Below are 17,181 nucleotides of genomic sequence, written 5' to 3'. Positions count from 1 at the left end.
CACAAACATATATGCAACACCACAAACATACATAGATCTAGCAAGGCCATAAAAAGTGCATGTGCACGTTGTTGGAGCGAGCTAGGGAGAAAAAAAAGTAGATCTACAACATAAAGATAGCTTTCCCCTTACTTACCTATCAAAAAAGGTAATTTAACCACTTAATTTTGATGAATCTATGATGCAAATGAGGTGAGGAGGAGGAGGCAGCCGACACAAGCTTGGAGGAGGAGGTGGAGAGAATGAAGTGGGGAAAGTGAGTGTGTAGGTGTGGCTGTCCAAAATATCTAGCTGGTCCCATGTTACTAATGGTGCACCACAGACAAATGCGCCATTAGTAACCCTTGTTACTAATGGTGCACCAGGTTGAGGTGCGCCATTAATAGTTTTGCAACAAAAAATAGTAGTGGTGCACTGTGTAGGAGGTGCGCCATTACTAGTTAAACTAGTAATGGCGCACTACTCCCTGGTGCGCCATTAGAATTTTTGGAAAAAAATTGTTACTAATGGCGCACCGTGGGTCTGGTGCTCCATTAGTGTCTACCACACTAATGGCGCACCGACTCATGGTGCGCCATTACTATATAGTAGTGACGCACCACATGTCTGGTGCACCATTAGTGGCCATATCATATATAGCCCTTTTCCTAATAGTGGCTGAGCCAAGGTAGACTGAAGACTATGAAACCCCTAATGCATCACATTAGCATTTTCCTATGATAAATAGTGGGCTTGACCATGTCTGTGTGGACGTTCATCTTAGTGGTTTGTTGCCATGTAGGATGAAAATTATGAGCTCTAATCATGTATAGAATGTACAAATGAGTTACAATTGTAGGCTATAAATTGTCCTACAAAACCAAACATGACTGAGGAAAATCACTAAATTTTAAATGAAGGCTTGTAAGAATGAGAGAAGAAATTTATCATATGGCATCTTTTCTCTTGTATGGACTATGGAATTGTCATGACACTTATATTATCCTTATGCAATGCTTTTATGTTGACTTAGTTAAGAAGTTTTAAATAGCTATAATCTATGATTTTATATCACGAAAGAAAGTAATATAAGGCATGTTGTATCCGGAATTCAAATTATGGACCAAGACGAGCGTTGAGATAATGGCACCTTAATGTCTAGGACAAGTGAGTTCATAGATCCATCCGAGTACAAAGGAGCTGAAGATAAGTCCCTGGTTAACCAGATAACATAATCTGGAACCCCAAATCGAGGTGACACAAACCCCACATCTCGATCATGTTGGAGGTAAGGCCACCATGTTGAGACAACTACTACACAAACCAATGTCACAGTCATAACCGAGACAGTGAAGAACAACACATCTGAAAGAAAAGAGAGAAAATTAGCCTCCCCTCGGCCAGGACGCCGTAGAGGATTTATTTTGCAAGCACATCCATCGTTTTGTTCTAAGATGACACAATGGATAGACCCATCATGTCAGTATGGAAGGACTCCCAAGGCCCTCCCGTACACGACGACGTCGTCGTATATCTCGTCGAGGTTAGTGTACTTGTACTCGAACCCTTCCTTGACGATCTTGTCCGACCAAATGCACACCTTGGGCTTCTCCAGAAGACCACCAATACTGCAAGCAAACACAAGCCCATGCATCGTCAGTGATCAAGGAGTAATGCTACATCTATAAAGGTTTTGCTTAATAAAGATTTTACTACAAACTGAGTAGAGGATTGTGATTGGTAATGGTGGGATTAAGGAGCCCACTGATACGTCTCCGTCGTATCTACTTTTCCAAACACTTTTGTCCTTGTTTTGGACTCTAACTTGTATGATTTGAATGGAACTAACCCGGACTGACGCTGTTTTCAGCAGAATTGCCATGGTGTTGTTTTATGTGCAGAAAACAAATATTCTCGGAATGACCTGAAACTCCACGGAACATCTTAGAAAAAACAATAAAAAATCCTCGCCAAAGATGAAGACCAGGGGGCCCACACCCTTCTCACGAGGGTGAGGGGCGCGTGGCGCCCCCCCTAGGGCGCGCCCCCTACCTCGTGGGCCCCCTGGAAACCCTCCGACGCGAACTCCAACTCTATATATTTGCTTTCGGAGAGAAAAAAATCAGAGAGAATAAATCATCGCGTTTTACGATATGGAGCCGCCGCCAAGCCCTAAAACCTCTCGAGAGGGATGATCTGGAGTCCGTTCGGGGCTCCGGAGAGGGGGATTCGTCGCCGTCGTCATCATCAACCATCCTCCATCACCAATTTCAAGATGCTCACCGCCGTGCGTGAGTAATTCCATCGTAGACTTGCTGGACGGTGATGGGTTGGATGAGATTATCATGTAATCGAGTTAGTTTTCTTAGGGTTTGATCCCTAGTATCCATTATGTTCTGAGATTGATGTTGCTATGACTTTGCTACGCTTAATGCTTGTCACTAGGGCCCGAGTGTCATGATTTCAGATGTGAACCTATTATGTTTTCATGAATATATGTGAGTTCTTGGTCCTATCTTGCAAGTCTATAGTCACCTACTATGTGTTATTGTAGGATCGAAACTATGTCTAGAGGGGGGGTGATTAGACTACTTGACCGAATAAAAATTTAACCTTTTCCCAATTTTAGTTCTTGGCAGATTTTAGCTATTTTGGAACAAGTCAAGCAATCATCACATAATTCAAGCAAGCACGCAAAGAGTATATTGGCAGCGGAAAGTAAAGCATGCAACTTGCAAGAATATAAAGGGAAGGGTTTGGAGAATTCAAACGCTATTGGAGACACGGATGTTTTTCCCGTGGTTCGGATAGGTGGTGCTATCCTACATCCACGTTGATGGAGACTTCAACCCACGAAGGGTAACGGTTGCGTGAGTCCACACAGGGCTCCACCCAAGGGCAATAGTTGCGCGAGTCCACGAAGGGCTCCACCCACGAAGGGTCCACGAAGAAGCAACCACCCACAAAGGGTCCACGAAGAAGCAACCTTGTCTATCCCACCATGGCCATCGCCCACGAAGGACTTGCCTCACTAGCGGTAGATCTTCACGAAGTAGGCGATCTCCTTGCCCTTACAAACTCCTTGGTTCAACTCCACAATCTTGTCGGAGGCTCCCAAGTGACACCTAGCCAATCTAGGAGACACCACTCTCCAGGAAGTAAAAAATGGTGTGTAGGTAATGAACTCCTTGCTCTTGTGCTTCAAATGATAGTCTCCCCAACACTCAACTCTCTCTCATAGGATTTGGATTTGGTGGAAAGAAGATTTGAGTGGAAAGCAACTTGGGAAGGCTAGAGATCAAGATTCATATGGTAGGAATGGAATATCTTGGTCTCAACACATGAGTAGGTGTGGTTCTCTCTCAGAACATATGAGTTGGAATGATGTGTGTGTTCTGATGGCTCTCTCAAATGAGAAGGAGGTGGAGGGGTATATATAGCCTCCACACAAAATCCAACCGTTACACAGTTTTCCAATCTCGGTGGTGGGACCGAATAAATAAACTCGGTCTGACCGAAGTAGTAAACCTAGTGACCGTTAGGAATTTCAGTGGGACTGACATGCAACTCGGTAGGACCGATTCGGTTAGGGTTTTGGGCATAACGTAATCTCGGTGAGACCGATTACACAAACTCGGTGGTAATTAGCTAACCAGAGAGTTGGTCAGGCAAACTCGGTGGGACCGATTTGCTCTTTCGGTGAGACCGAAAAGTTACAAAGGGGAAACACTGAGTTTACATTGCAATCTCGGTGGGACCGATTCGCTCTTTCGGTGGGACCGAAAAGTTACGAAAGGGAAACAGACAGTTTGCAACCCCATCTCGGTGGAACCGAGATCCTTATCGGTAGGACCAAATTGCTAGGGTTTGGCAGTGGCTAATGACAATTGAAACTCGGTGGCGCCGGATAGGAAAAATCGGTAGGACCGAGTTTGGCTTAGAGTTTAGGTCAAATGTGGATATGGGAAAGTAGTTGAGGGTTTTGGAGCATATCATTAAGCACATGGAGCAAGAGGCTCATTAAGCAACACCTCATCCCTCCTTGATAGTATTGGCTTTTCCTATGGACTCAATGTGATCTTGGATCACTAAAATATAAAATGAAGAGTCTTGAGCTTTTGAGCTTGAGCCAATCCTTTGTCCTTAACATTTTGAGGGTTCCACTTTCACATCCACGCCATGCCAATCATTGAGCTTTCCTGAAATAATCATCTTGGAATAGTATTAGCTCAATGAGCTATATGTTGTTATGAATTACCAAAACCACCTAGGGATAGTTGCACTTTCAATCTCCCCCTTTTTGGTAATTGATGACAACATATAGATCAAAGCTTCGACAAATGATAATAAGCATGAAGTATATCGTCGCTTTGAGAAGTATGTGATAAGTAAGAGCTCCCCCTAAATTTGTGCATATATAAAATTTGCTTTGGACTGCAAATGCACAAAGAGTTAGAGTCATGGGTTACTCTTCCGTGTCACATACATCTTGGTGGAGCGCTCAAAATGATAAGAATGAAATACATGCACTCATCACCAAGAATAGTGAATGATCACAAGCGATAGGTAGCATGATAATATTTAAGCAAGCATTAAGCAAACATTAAGTGTAGCTTATGATCAAACACATGATCATCGATGTCTCACAAACATAAGGACGTAGTATCTCACACACAAAAGCAAACAAAGTTCGAAGAAACCACCAAATAAAACAAGAGAGAAAAGCAACACACTCTCTCTCTCGAAGCCTCTGATCTATACATCTTCTCCCCCTTTGGCAACAAGTTACCAAAAAGTTCCTAGAAAATGCATAGCGCTAAGTCGTCGCTCAGGCTTGATCTTCAGGTGGTGGTGGAGTCCGGATCACTCCAAGGACGAAGGCCTCTGTAGATGCTGAAGTAGTCGCTGGAGTTGGAGCTGAAGTAGACGCTGGAGCTGAGGCTGTGGCTGGTGCAGACGTTGTAGCTCTGGTGTCAGCAACTGGCAGTGCAGACGACCTCGGACCTCGTGGCACTCTAGAAAAAGCATGAGTTGTGGTCCTGCCTCTCCTCTCATTCATGTCCTCCTGGAGCTGCTCCACTACAGACTGGACTTCTATTACCTTGACATCCAAGTCATAAAACTTCTGTTCCATGATCCTCTCTAGGCTCTACTGGTTCTTAGTGAGGTTGGCTAGACTTTGCTCAATTCTCAGCAAGGATGCAATCAAGTAACTGAGCTGCTCTTGTTTGGTCTTCAAGAAGTACTCAGATGCCTCCTGTTGAGTAGGCATCCTGGCAGCTTTTTCCTTCTTCGCCTTCTCCTTCTTTGCATAAGCTTGTGCAGACGATGGCTCATTCTCTGTCATCACAACTTCATTGTTCTCAAAATCTGGACGGATGGGCAGGTGTTCCTTATCCAACAGATATATGCCTGTGCCCATCTTGGAGTTGATGAGCTCCTGAATCTGAGGGGCATATCCACAGCTCCTCTTCTGATCTGCAGCTGTCCTCTTAATGGTTTCCACAATGAGACTCATGACCTCGAATTTCTGAGGCACGTCAAAGACATGAAGCAGGTTGATCGCGTGACCTCTGATCATCTTATGATCTCCAGACTTAGGCAACAGAGTGTGCCTTAGTATCCAATTGATAGTAGGCAATCCTGAGAGCAGATAGTGCACTGAGCCAAATTTGAATGTGTCAAGAGCTTCATTGGGGATTTCCTTGTACATGTTGGACATGGAGTTATGGTCCATTTTCTTCTTGGCATAGATGTCCAAGTCCTCATCTTGCTCTTCTGGGGCATTGATGATCTGTGCCCACTCAGCCACTGTAGATTGGTACCTTGTACCCTCAGACATCCATGTAATCTTGCCATCCGGATAAAAGTGAGCTGTGGAGTAGAACTGCATGATGAGTTCCTCGTTCCACTTTGTGAGCTTCTGCCCAACAAAGTCCTCTACTCCACACGCTCTGAAGCTGTCCTGAACTCCTGGATAGTGCTCTTCATTCTCCTTGATGTATGTCCAGTCGACCCATCTCATGTCACAAACAATTGGCTTCTTGTCAAGCAAAACAGTCTCATAAAAGTCTTGTTGCTCCTTTGTGTGAAATCTGTAATCCACGGCAGTCCTTCTCCTAGAAGCATATGGATCTGCTTCTCTCCATTTCCTGAGCCCTGAGTCTCTTCTGAGCTTCATGTCCTCAGCTACAGGATGAGCATCGTTGTGGTCTTGGATCTTGGGCTTGAGCTTGCGAAGGACACTCTCTTCCTCTTCTTCAATAGCTTCAGGCACTGGGGCCTTGTTCTTTTCTGTAGCAGGTATACTCCTTGTGTTTCTCTTTGGAGCTGTCTTAGGCTTAGATGCAGCCTTAGGAGCTTCCTTGGGCTTGGATGCAGCTCCCCCTGACCTTATGGCATCTCCCATAAGTTTGGCTGCCTTGGGTGCTGGTGCAGCAACCTCTTCTTCCTCCTCCTCTTCTACCATGATGGAGGCTCTCCCAAGCACTTTGGCTACAGTCTTCTTTACTCTCTCTTTCCACTTCTTTCCCTCAGCTGCAATGGGCTCAATGGGAGCAGGTGCAGGCTTCTCAGTTGAGGCTCTAGCCTTTGACATTGGCTGCCTCCCTGCTGGCCTCTTGACTTCCAGGCCTGGCTTTGAGCCTTGAGCTGGCTCAACCCTTTTGGAAGTGGCCTCTTCCTCTGCCACATAGTCTTCATCCTCAGAATCAGACGTTCTCTTCTTCCTTTGACGTGTGGTAGCCTTAGGCAAATTGCTGGGTGTGCTCCTGCTGCCATCATCAGAAGAACTTGAGGGGCTAGTGCCCTCACTCATCACAACTTGCTGCTCTGAGAGGTTCTGGCTGTCACTTTGATCAGACATGTTGCAAACTGACTGCTGACCCTGTGAATAGATTATAGAAGAGATAGAGTGGATAAGCATCACAAAAAGCAGGGATTTTTGCAAAAGATTAATTCAAAAACTTAGTTTTAGTTTTCCACAGAAAGCATCTCGGATCTACCGATTTTCAAACTCGGTGACACCGAAGCAGTTTTGGCACCAGAACTGGTGAACTCGGTCAGACCGAGTCACAGTTCGGTGGCACCGAGACTGCTAGGGTTTCACAGAATTCCAAAATCGGTCGCACCGATAAGTTATTCTCGGTCAGACCGAGTTTAACTTGTGCAATGGCAAAAGCCAGATCGGTGGGAGCGAGTTTTTCAACTCGGTGGGTCCGAGATGGTTTCGGCGGAAACCTAACCCTAAAATTTTCGAATTAAGCCTAATCTACGAGCGTTTTGACTGGATAGAAGTTTATCAATCGTGGCAAGATTCATGATGATCACAATGTGCTAGGAATCAGATTGAGGAATAGCACAATGATCAAGTCCATACCCTAGTTCGGCGTGGACTTGCTAAGGCGGCAACGGCGGGGCAGAAATCCGTTGACGGCGGCGAAGACCAGCGACTGGAGGCTGCTGGCGGCGAGGAGACGATCCGGAGACCACGAAGGCAGAGCAGGCTATCGCGTGGGCGAGGAGGTTTCGGAGAAATTTCCAAAATTCTGCCCGTCACTATATATAGCCCGACCCTGTCGGTGTGACCGAGTGGAACGACTCGGTGGCACCGAGATGCAAAACTGTTTGCAGTTATTGCAACTCGGTGTGACCGAAAAGTTCAAATCGGTTGCACCGAGATCGAAAACCTAGATCAACTTAATGAACTCGGTAGGACCGAAATGGAGTATCGGTCAGACCGAGATTCATAAAGAGGTTTTGGAAGTTTAAGTCTATGACGAATCGGGGACTCCGAGCGCTCCTCACACAGAGTGGTTCGAATCTGACTTGATCAAATTTTGTGATGCAGCATGAATAGAGTTTGAGACGAGAAAAGCATAGATAGCTAGAGGAGGTTCTTAGGCATTCTTGTCCATCCACTTGGCAAAAGAAGAAAAATCCAAACAATCAAAACAACAAGTGGATGTCCTCGAATAAGTAAAATATGCAATCGGCATGCTCACACAATAAGATAGCAAATGAAATATGTGGAAAAGCATGCACAACCAATTCTAGCATCTATCAAGCAATTTGCGATGACTAGGTCATCTATATATGAGTATATTGACTTAGGAGTCAAGTGAGAACACTTGATCGTAGGTCATACTCATCGTTTAAGCTCAAGTGGGGTTACCACTTTTACATAAAGCATTGTTTTGTTCACATCTTTAGAGTTGCTTTAGCTCAAGTCTTAGAGTAAAGCTCCCCCTAGATGTGATATCCCCCCTAAGAGGGATGAACTAACCTTGGGGTTTGTCGATGATGACTTCATGTAGATATTGAAGATGTGGATGCTCAATGTTGATGTAGATCTCTTGGAGCTATCCATTTGAGTGAATTGCACTTTCAATACCTACATGGGTTAGTCCCACAAGGAACAAACAAGGATATCCATAGACATAGAGTGATGCACACACAAGATGATGTCCATGAAAACTTTAGGTTACCTTGTCCCTTGTCTTACCAACAAGAGGGTTTGTGACTCCTTGAACTAGTGCAAGATGTGGAAGTTGATTGCACTTGTTCTTGCCAAAATGATAAGAGTGAAGTATGTTGGCGGAGTCACCCTCGAGAACTCTCTAGTTCTTCTTCCTTTGGATCCACATCATCTTGATGGGAATCCTTGGAGTTGTAGTCTTACTTGATGAGGTGGAACTTGAAGTGGTCTTGGGAATCCACTTGACTAAGGTTTTTGGAGCTTCTTCAAATGCATCAATTTCCTCTTGAAGCTTGTCCTTGCCTTTTTGCTCGTAGTCTTGTGGTGGAAGATCATCTTGAGCTTGTGTCCCCTTGAAAGAAGTATACTTCTTCCAGTGCATTCCTTGCTTGCGCACAATTTCCTCGAATTGCTTACTCCCGGCAAGGCTTTTGTACACTCATTTCTCTATAATTCCCTTCAATAAGCTATTTTCTTGCTCAAGTGTAACTTGGCTAAGAGAATCATTAGTGGAATCAAGAGAACTACTAGAAGCAACAATATTGGATTTAGCATGATCATTGTTACTACTAGAGGAGGAATCTTTCTTGTTAGATTTGACTTGAGGCATGTAAGTGGATAAGAGTAAACGCTTGGCAATGTAAGAAGAACTTTTCTTACGGAGATCATCATTGATTGCCTTTAAGAACTCATGCTCTTGCTCAAGATTGAGCTTTTCAAAGCATAACTTCTCATGAGCTCTTAAAAGTTCTCGATGATCTTCGAAGATAGTGTCATGAGCTAACTTAAGAGTTTTTAGTTCTTTAGTTAGAGCCTCAATCTTCTCCTTATCATTGTCATTCGTTTTATCTTGATTAGCATGATTAATTGGTCTCTCATCATAGTATTCATCACTAGAGTTGTCACCAATCAACTCATCACCTAACAAGTCATCTTCATCACTATTGAAATCAACATACTCGGGGTGTGTTACCTTAGGACCTTTGGCCATGAATTATCTTCCAATTCCTTCATTTGGTGAGTCAAATATGTCATAGGAGTTGGTTGACACAAGTGCTAGACCGGCAACACCTTCATCTTGAGTATCTTCGGAGTCGGAGTGATAACTTCTCTCGGAGTGGCTGTCGGAGTCGGAGCCGGATACCCATTCACCAACATGAGCTTGATGTCTTCGTCTTGTGTAGCTCCTTGATGATTTTTCCTTCCTTTCCGAATCCTTGCTTCTCCGTGAGTGTCTTCATTCATAACGATCATCTCTACTCCTTCTCTCTCTTGGCGGTGATCCTTTGCTTCTTCTTCTTGGAGAATCTTCTCTTCTCTTGTAGGGAGCCGTACACTCATTGGAATAGTGTCCGGGTCTTCCACAATTGTAACAGTTTCGCTCTCGACTAGAAGATCTTTTGTCATTGTAGGACCTTGACTTGGAACTTCTATCTTTGCTTCTACTCTTGTAGAACTTGTTGAAGTTCTTCACCATTAAGCTCAATTCTTCATTGAAGTCTTGTTTCTCACTTGATGATGTGGGGGCTTCACATGAGACTTTGTAGGCACCACTTGATTTGTTGTCAAGTTCCTCTTTATCCTTAAGTGACATCTCATGAGCAACAATTCTTCCAATCACCTCCGTTGGCTTGAGATCTTTGTAATTGGGCATCATTTGGATCAATGTGCACACGGTATCATATTTTCCATCCAAGGCTCTTAGAATCTTCTTGATGATGAATTTATCGGTCATTTCTTCACTTCCTAAGCCGGCAATCTCATTTGTGATGAGAGCAAGCCTAGAGTACATTTCGGCGACACCTTCACCATCCTTCATCTTGAACTTGTCAAGTTGGCTTTGAAGCACATCCAACTTGGATTCCTTGACGGAGTCGGTACCTTCGTGCATTCAATCAAAGTGTCCCAAATTTCCTTTGCATTCTCAAGGCGGCTGATTTTGTTGAATTCTTCGGGGCACAATCCGTTGAAGAGAATATCACAAGCTTGAGCATTGTATTGCAACATCTTCAACTCATCCGCGGTAGCTTCACGGTTTGGTTCTCTCCCGTCAAAGAAGTCACCTTGCAAACCAACACACACAATAGCCCAAACGGCGGGGTTATGTCCAAGAATATGCATTTTCATTTTATGCTTCCAACTAGCAAAATTAGTACCATCAAAGTAAGGACCTCTACGGTGATAATTTCCCTCGCTAGACGCCATACTCTCCTAGGTTGTGAAACCAAGGCTATGACCACCAAAAGCTATGGAGATCAAGCAATTGGAGACCAAAGCTCAGATACCACTTGTAGGATCGAAAGTATGTCTAGAGGGGGGGTGATTAGACTACTTGACCAAATAAAAATTTAACCTTTTCCCAATTTTAGTTCTTGGCAGATTTTAGCTATTTTGGAACAAGTCAAGCAATCATCACATAATTCAAGCAAGCATGCAAAGAGTATATTGGCAGCGGAAAGTAAAGCATGCAACTTGCAAGAATATAAAGGGAAGGGTTTGGAGAATTCAAACGCTATTGGAGACACGGATGTTTTTCCCGTGGTTCGGATAGGTGGTGCTGTCCAACATCCACGTTGATGGAGACTTCAACCCACGAAGGGTAACGGTTACGCGAGTCCACACAGGGCTCCACCCAAGGGCAACGGTTGCGCGAGTCCACGAAGGGCTCCACCCACGAAGGGTCCACGAAGAAGCAACCACCCACAAAGGGTCCATGAAGAAGCAACCTTGTCTATCCCACCATGGCCATCGCCCACGAAGGACTTGCCTCACTAGCGGTAGATCTTCACGAAGTAGGCGATCTCCTTGCCCTTACAAACTCCTTGGTTCAACTCCACAATCTTGTCGGAGGCTCCCAAGTGACACCTAGCCAATCTAGGAGACACCACTCTCCAAGAAGTAACAAATGGTGTGTTGATGATGAACTCCTTGCTCTTGTGCTTCAAATGATAGTCTCCCCAACACTCAATTCTCTCTCACAGGATTTCGATTTGGTGGAAAGAAGATTTGAGTGGAAAGCAACTAGGGAAAGGCTAGAGATCAAGATTCATGTGGTAGGAATGGAATATCTTGGCCTCAACACATGAGTAGGTGGTTCTCTCTTAGAACATATGAGTTGGAAGTGTAGATGTGTTCTGATGGCTCTCTCCACGAGTGAAGAGGAGGTGGAGGGGTATATATAGCCTCCACACAAAATCCAACCGTTACACACAATTTACCAATCTCGGTGGGACCGAATCAACAAACTCGGTCGGACCGAAATAGTAAACCTAGTGACCGTTAGAGATTTTCGGTGGGACTGACATGCAACTCGGTAGGACCGATATGGTTAGGGTTAGGGCATAACGTAATCTCGGTGAGACCGATTACACAAACTCGGTGAGACCGATAATGGTTGCGCGAGTCCACGGAGGGCTCCACCCACGAAGGGTCCACGAAGAAGCAACCACCCACAAAGGGTCCACGAAGAAGCAACCTTGTCTATCCCACCATGGCCAACGCCCACGAAGGACTTGCCTCACTAGCGGTAGATCTTCACGAAGTAGGCGATCTCCTTGCCCTTACAAACTCCTTGGTTCAACTCCACAATCTTGTCGGAGGCTCCCAAGTGACACCTTGCCAATCTAGGAGACACCACTCTCCAAGAAGTAACAAATGGTGTGTAGGTAATGAACTCCTTGCTCTTGTGCTTCAAATGATAGTCTCCCCAACACTCAACTCTCTCTCATAGGATTTGGATTTGGTGGAAAGAAGATTTGAGTGGAAAGCAACTGGGGAAGGCTAGAGATCAAGATTCATATGGTAGGAATGGAATGTCTTGGTCTCAACACATGAGTAGGTGGTTCTCTCTCAGAACAAATGAGTTGGAATGATGTGTGTGTTCTGATGGCTCTCTCTTCAAATGAGAAGGAGGTGGAGGGGTATATATAGCCTCCACACAAAATCCAACCGTTACACAGTTTTCCAATCTCGGTGGGACCGAATCATAAAACTCGGTCGGACCGAAATAGTAAACCTAGTGACCGTTAGGAATCTCGGTGGGACTGACATGCAACTCGGTAGGACCGATTCGGTTAAGGTTTGGGCATAACGTAATCTCGGTGAGACCGATTACACAAACTCGGTGAGACCGAGTTTGGTAATTAGCTAACCAGAGAGTTGGTCAGGCAAACTCGGTGGGACCGATTTGCTCTTTCGGTGGGACCGAGTGGAACTCGGTGAGACCGAAAAGTTACAAAAGGGAAACACTGAGTTTACATTGCAATCTCGGTGGGACCGATTCGCTCTTTCGGTGGGACCGAAAAGTTACGAAAGGGAAACAGAGAGTTTGCAATCCCATCTCGGTGAGACCGAGAACCTTATCGGTAGGACCGAATTGCTAGGGTTTGGCAGTGGCTAATGACAATTGAAACTCGGTGGCGCCGGATAGGAAAAATCGGTAGGACCGAGTTTGGCTTAGAGTTTTGGTCATATGTGGATATGGGAAAGTAGTTGAGGGTTTTGGAGCATATCATTAAGCACATGAAGCAGGAGGCTCATTAAGCAACACCTCATCCCTCCTTGATAGTATTGGCTTTTTCTATGGACTCAATGTGATCTTGGATCACTAAAATATAAAATGAAGAGTCTTGAGCTTTTGAGTTTGAGCCAATCCTTTGTCCTTAACATTTTGAGGGTTCCACTTTCACATCCATGCCATGCCAATCATTGAGCTTTTCTAAAATAATCATCTTGGAATAGCATTAGCTCAATGAGCTATATGTTGTTATGAATTACCAAAACCACCTAGGGATAGTTGCACTTTTAGTTATGATCCGGCAACCCCGAAGTGACAATAATCGGGACCAATCCCGGTGATGACCATAGTTTGAGGAGTTCATGTATTCACTATATGCTAATGCTTTGTTCCGGTTCTCTATTAAAAAGAGGCCTTAATATCCCTTAGTTTCCAAAAGGACCCCGCTGCCACGGGAGGGTAGGACAAAATGTGTCATGCAAGTTCTTTTCCATAAGCATGTATGACTATATACGGAATACATGCCTACATTACATTGATGAATCGGAGCTAGTTCTGTGTCACCCTATGTTACGACTGTTACATGTTGAACCGCATCCGGCATAATTATCTATCACTGATCCGGTGCCTACGAGTTTTTCATATACTGGTTTACGCTTATTTACTTTCCCGCTGCTACTGTTACAATCACTACAAAATACCAAAAACATTACTTTTGCTGTCTTTACTTTTGTTGCCGCTACCCCCACTATCATATTACTTTGCTATTAAACACTTTGCTGCAGATACTAAGTTTCCAGGTGTGGTTGAATTCACAACTCAGCTGCTAATACTTGAGAATATTCTTTGACTCCCCTTGTGTCGAATCAATAAATTTGGGTTAAATACTCTACCCTTGAAAGCTGTTGCGATCCCCTATACTTGTGGGTTATCACCCACTCCACTTAAAATAAGGGGGTGAGAGAGAATTAGTTTGAAAGGTCAAGTAAATCTTTATACTTCTTTGTAGGTCTAGCGTTATTGGTGGTCAAGTGCATCGCACAATTAATGATAATTCTAGATGCACGGCCCAACTACGGAGGTTTTACGGGACGATAACTAATCTCATCGCCCCCCTGATTCTCACTTGGGGTGGGCCCTTCATCAGATTTCTACCCAATTAAAAAGGACCTCAATAAATCCCGAACATTCGGATGTTAAGCATGTCATCCCGAATGTTTTTTCATGGCAAATTTAGTTGATGCGAGATGACAAGTTTAGTTGTTAAGACATGGCAACTTTGCCTTAATTTGTTTTTTTTTCAGAAAATTGCCATGTTTGCCAACCTCGCATGAATTAAAGTTGCCATGAAAAACGTTTAGGTTGTCATGCTTAAAATCCAAACTTTCGGGATTCATCATTTCTGATTATAAAAAAACCCAGCTCAGCCTCTCCGTTGATTCCGTAAAGAGCAGCCCGAGTATGTAGCATTTCTCGCACAACTAGTACTCCAGCTTTTATGTAACACGTCGTGTACTTACTGATCTGTGTTGATTTCGTACTGCGGGTACTTGGCCGCCAGGAAGTGGGCGAGCGCCACGCCGGAGGTGTTGAGGGTGCACACGATGTACCGCCCCGACGTGGCCTCCTCGGCGGTGAATATCTCGGCGCGGCACACCTCCTCGATGTGGACCAACGGGATCGACCCCGACGCCTGCTCGATGAGTTCCAGTCTGTCGACCATGTCGTCGTCGCCTGAAATCATCCATCACACACCGTCTCCACGGATGCATCACTGCATAATTTTTGTGCGCGCGTTTCAGTTTGAGGCCTCACGTACCGGATAGCAAGGAGAGGATCTCGGGGACGCTGGTCGTCACCTTTGTCGCCGGGGCCCTGCCGACGACGACGACGGGGCACACGGTGACCAGGCTGAGGCCCTTCTCCTCCGCGAACGCCATCGCTGCCTTCTCCGCGAGCACCTTCGACGCAGGGTACGCCTGCACTTACGGCGTCATTCCAAACTTTTTTATGCTACTTTCAACTTGACTGAAGATGCATGCATAGACGATAGATGTGTACGCACCCAGGTACCGATCTTGTTGGCCCTGAGGTACTCGACATCGGACCAGGATTCCTCATCCAGGACATGGCCTTCACCTTGCAGCGGCCGGCTGGAGATGGCGGCCGTGGACGATGTGAGGACCACGCGCTTCACCGTCCCCGCCTTCACGCACGACCTCATCACGTTCAGGGTTCCCTGAATCGCTGGCTGGATCACTTCTTCCTGACACCACACATGAAAGGAAAGCAAACATTGCCAATACTCAATACTCGATAGTGGGTTAACCATAACCTCAGTGAAGTTAAAACTGTAGTGTGGTGGTGGTTGCTTACCTCAGGGTTCTCCGGCAAGAGGGTCACCGGAGCGGCGACGAGGAAGGCGTAGTCGCAGCCGGCGACAGCATCGTCGAAGCTGCCCTCTTCGTTCAGATCGGCGCGGAAGACCTCCAAGGGTCCGAGCGCTTCCAAGGCCTTGAGATGCGCGGTCTTCTCCGTGTCATCTGAGAATCCAACACACCACGACGCATATGACCATTTCATTCAGTAAGTTCTGACGATTTCACAAGAGGTAAATGAAGATCTAGAGCAAGCAATTATACCGGGGTTCCTGACGGTGGTCTTCACGGCGTACCCCTTCTCCAGCAGCATCTTCACCAGCGCCGACGCGATATACCCACTCCCTCCGGTGACGCACGCCGTCTTTTTTTTTTGGAACGAAGGCTCAAGTAGAGCCCAGTTTTGAATTAACAAAGCCATCAACCGGCCAGGATTACACAAGGCCACCAAGCATGAGCGACCGAAAGATACATGGAAGCTGACTGAACAGCTTACAACGCAACGCACACTACTGCACACCAAGAAAATACACGAGAAAGTCCTGCAAGTAATGTCGAAGCCCGCTGCACCCCGGAACCAAAGACAGGAGAACAAAGAAGCATCGAGGTTCAGTCAGTAGCATGGAGGCACCGGGGGTCGCCTGACCATGGAGCATCGGACAAAACGAGCACCTGTCTTCCAACGCCGAAGAGGAACCCTATCCTCTCGCCTAGGCTCGAAGGCGCCGCACCATCAGATCGTTGGGAGCTCACCCGAGAGCTAGAGCAGGCGCCGGCCGACACACCAGAGCAAGTAAACTATCGGTCCTCGCCACACCAAAGACACACCACATCCGCTGCACTGCCACCTTCCTTGGACACCGAGAAACAGAAGGAAAGCTGCCGGGAGGATCGTCGAAGAAGCAATGCAAAGCACCAGGAAAGAAAGTTGGAAGCACCAGGTGCCGCTCCAGTGTCCGCACAAGGGAAGAGACTTCCGCGGTGCGCGTCGTGGGGCTGTCAACGGGAAGAGGAACCCTATCCCCCTCCAACCCGGCTCAGGAGCAGAGCCACCATGACACACCACGACCTTGGCGCCGCAGAGCATTACTCCGTCAAGGCATACACCTGCAGGAACACACACCCTACACAAAAAAAATCACTCCTTGGGCTCGCCGCCAACGAGCGCTCTCCAACCTCACAACCACTCTTCCGAAGAACCAGAGAGCCCCAGGCGGCGTCTCCAAGGAGAGAACGACGCGCATGGCGACGCCGTCGCCCCACCCGGGACGGGTTTTGGGCTTTCACCCGGGATCTGGGATGGGGGTGGAAAGAAACAGGTCCTCAACGGCGCCTCCAGGGAGGAAAACCACGCGCGCACGCGCCGTGGCCGCCGTGGCCGAAGAACCGGCCATGGGATTACCCCAGACGCAGTCATATACCACCATCACCCCGCCAGCACCGGATCTGATAGCGAAAGCCACAGATCGAACACCGCCAGAGGGGGGAGTGGAGCAGAGGGGGAGAGAAGCACGACCTTCAGATCTGGAGTGGAAGAAGCCCACACCACGACCACCTCCTGCCGGCTCCTCGCTGCCCAAGCTGCCGAGGAGGCCGTCCGCTGCATCCCGCGCCCGCCACCTACCGCTAAGGTGGCGCCGCCTCGCCGTCCGGGCCCGCCGCCCCGGCGTCCAGGGTCCTTCGCCAAAGGACGAAGCGACGGGGAGCCTCGCCGCCACCTTCATCGGCAGCAAGGGGAGGAGGGGCTGGAGGGGGTAGAGGCGCCGGGGAAACCCTAGTCGCCCCCGAGTCGCCCAAGGGGGGGGGGGGGGGGGGGGGGGGGGAGGGGGGAT

General features: G+C 46.7%; 1 protein-coding gene across 1 annotated transcript; it reads right to left on the bottom strand.

The window, feature by feature from the left end:
• Window positions 1-1,458: 1,458 nt before the first annotated feature.
• LOC125534191 (anthocyanidin reductase ((2S)-flavan-3-ol-forming)-like) lies at window positions 1,459-15,770 on the bottom strand. Its single transcript, XM_048697469.1, has 6 exons — window positions 15,614-15,770; window positions 15,348-15,514; window positions 15,037-15,237; window positions 14,791-14,950; window positions 14,492-14,705; window positions 1,459-1,607 (listed from the first exon to the last, which is right to left on the bottom strand). The coding sequence occupies exons 1-6, from the start codon at window positions 15,768-15,770 to the stop codon at window positions 1,460-1,462; spliced, it is 1,047 nt and encodes a 348-aa protein (XP_048553426.1). The 3' UTR covers window position 1,459.
• Between the last annotated feature and the right edge of the window lie 1,411 nt (window positions 15,771-17,181).

This window comes from Triticum urartu, chromosome 2 (assembly GCF_003073215.2).
Source record: "Triticum urartu cultivar G1812 chromosome 2, Tu2.1, whole genome shotgun sequence".
NCBI classification, from domain to species: Eukaryota; Viridiplantae; Streptophyta; class Magnoliopsida; order Poales; family Poaceae; genus Triticum; species Triticum urartu.
This window is presented reverse-complemented; position numbering and strand designations above follow the sequence as displayed.

Bases quoted from the DNA above. Each gene is read 5' to 3' on its own strand.
- LOC125534191 (XM_048697469.1), bottom strand. From the start codon at position 15,770: ATGGCTTTGTTAATTCAAAACTGGGCTCTACTTGAGCCTTCGTTCCAA. The intron at 14,706-14,790 runs GTACGTGAGGCC...GGATGATTTCAG, and splicing joins GATCCTCTCCTTGCTATCCG to GCGACGACGACATGGTCGAC. The intron at 1,608-14,491 runs GTAAGTACACGA...GTTTGCTTGCAG, and splicing joins TACGAAATCAACACAGATCA to TATTGGTGGTCTTCTGGAGA.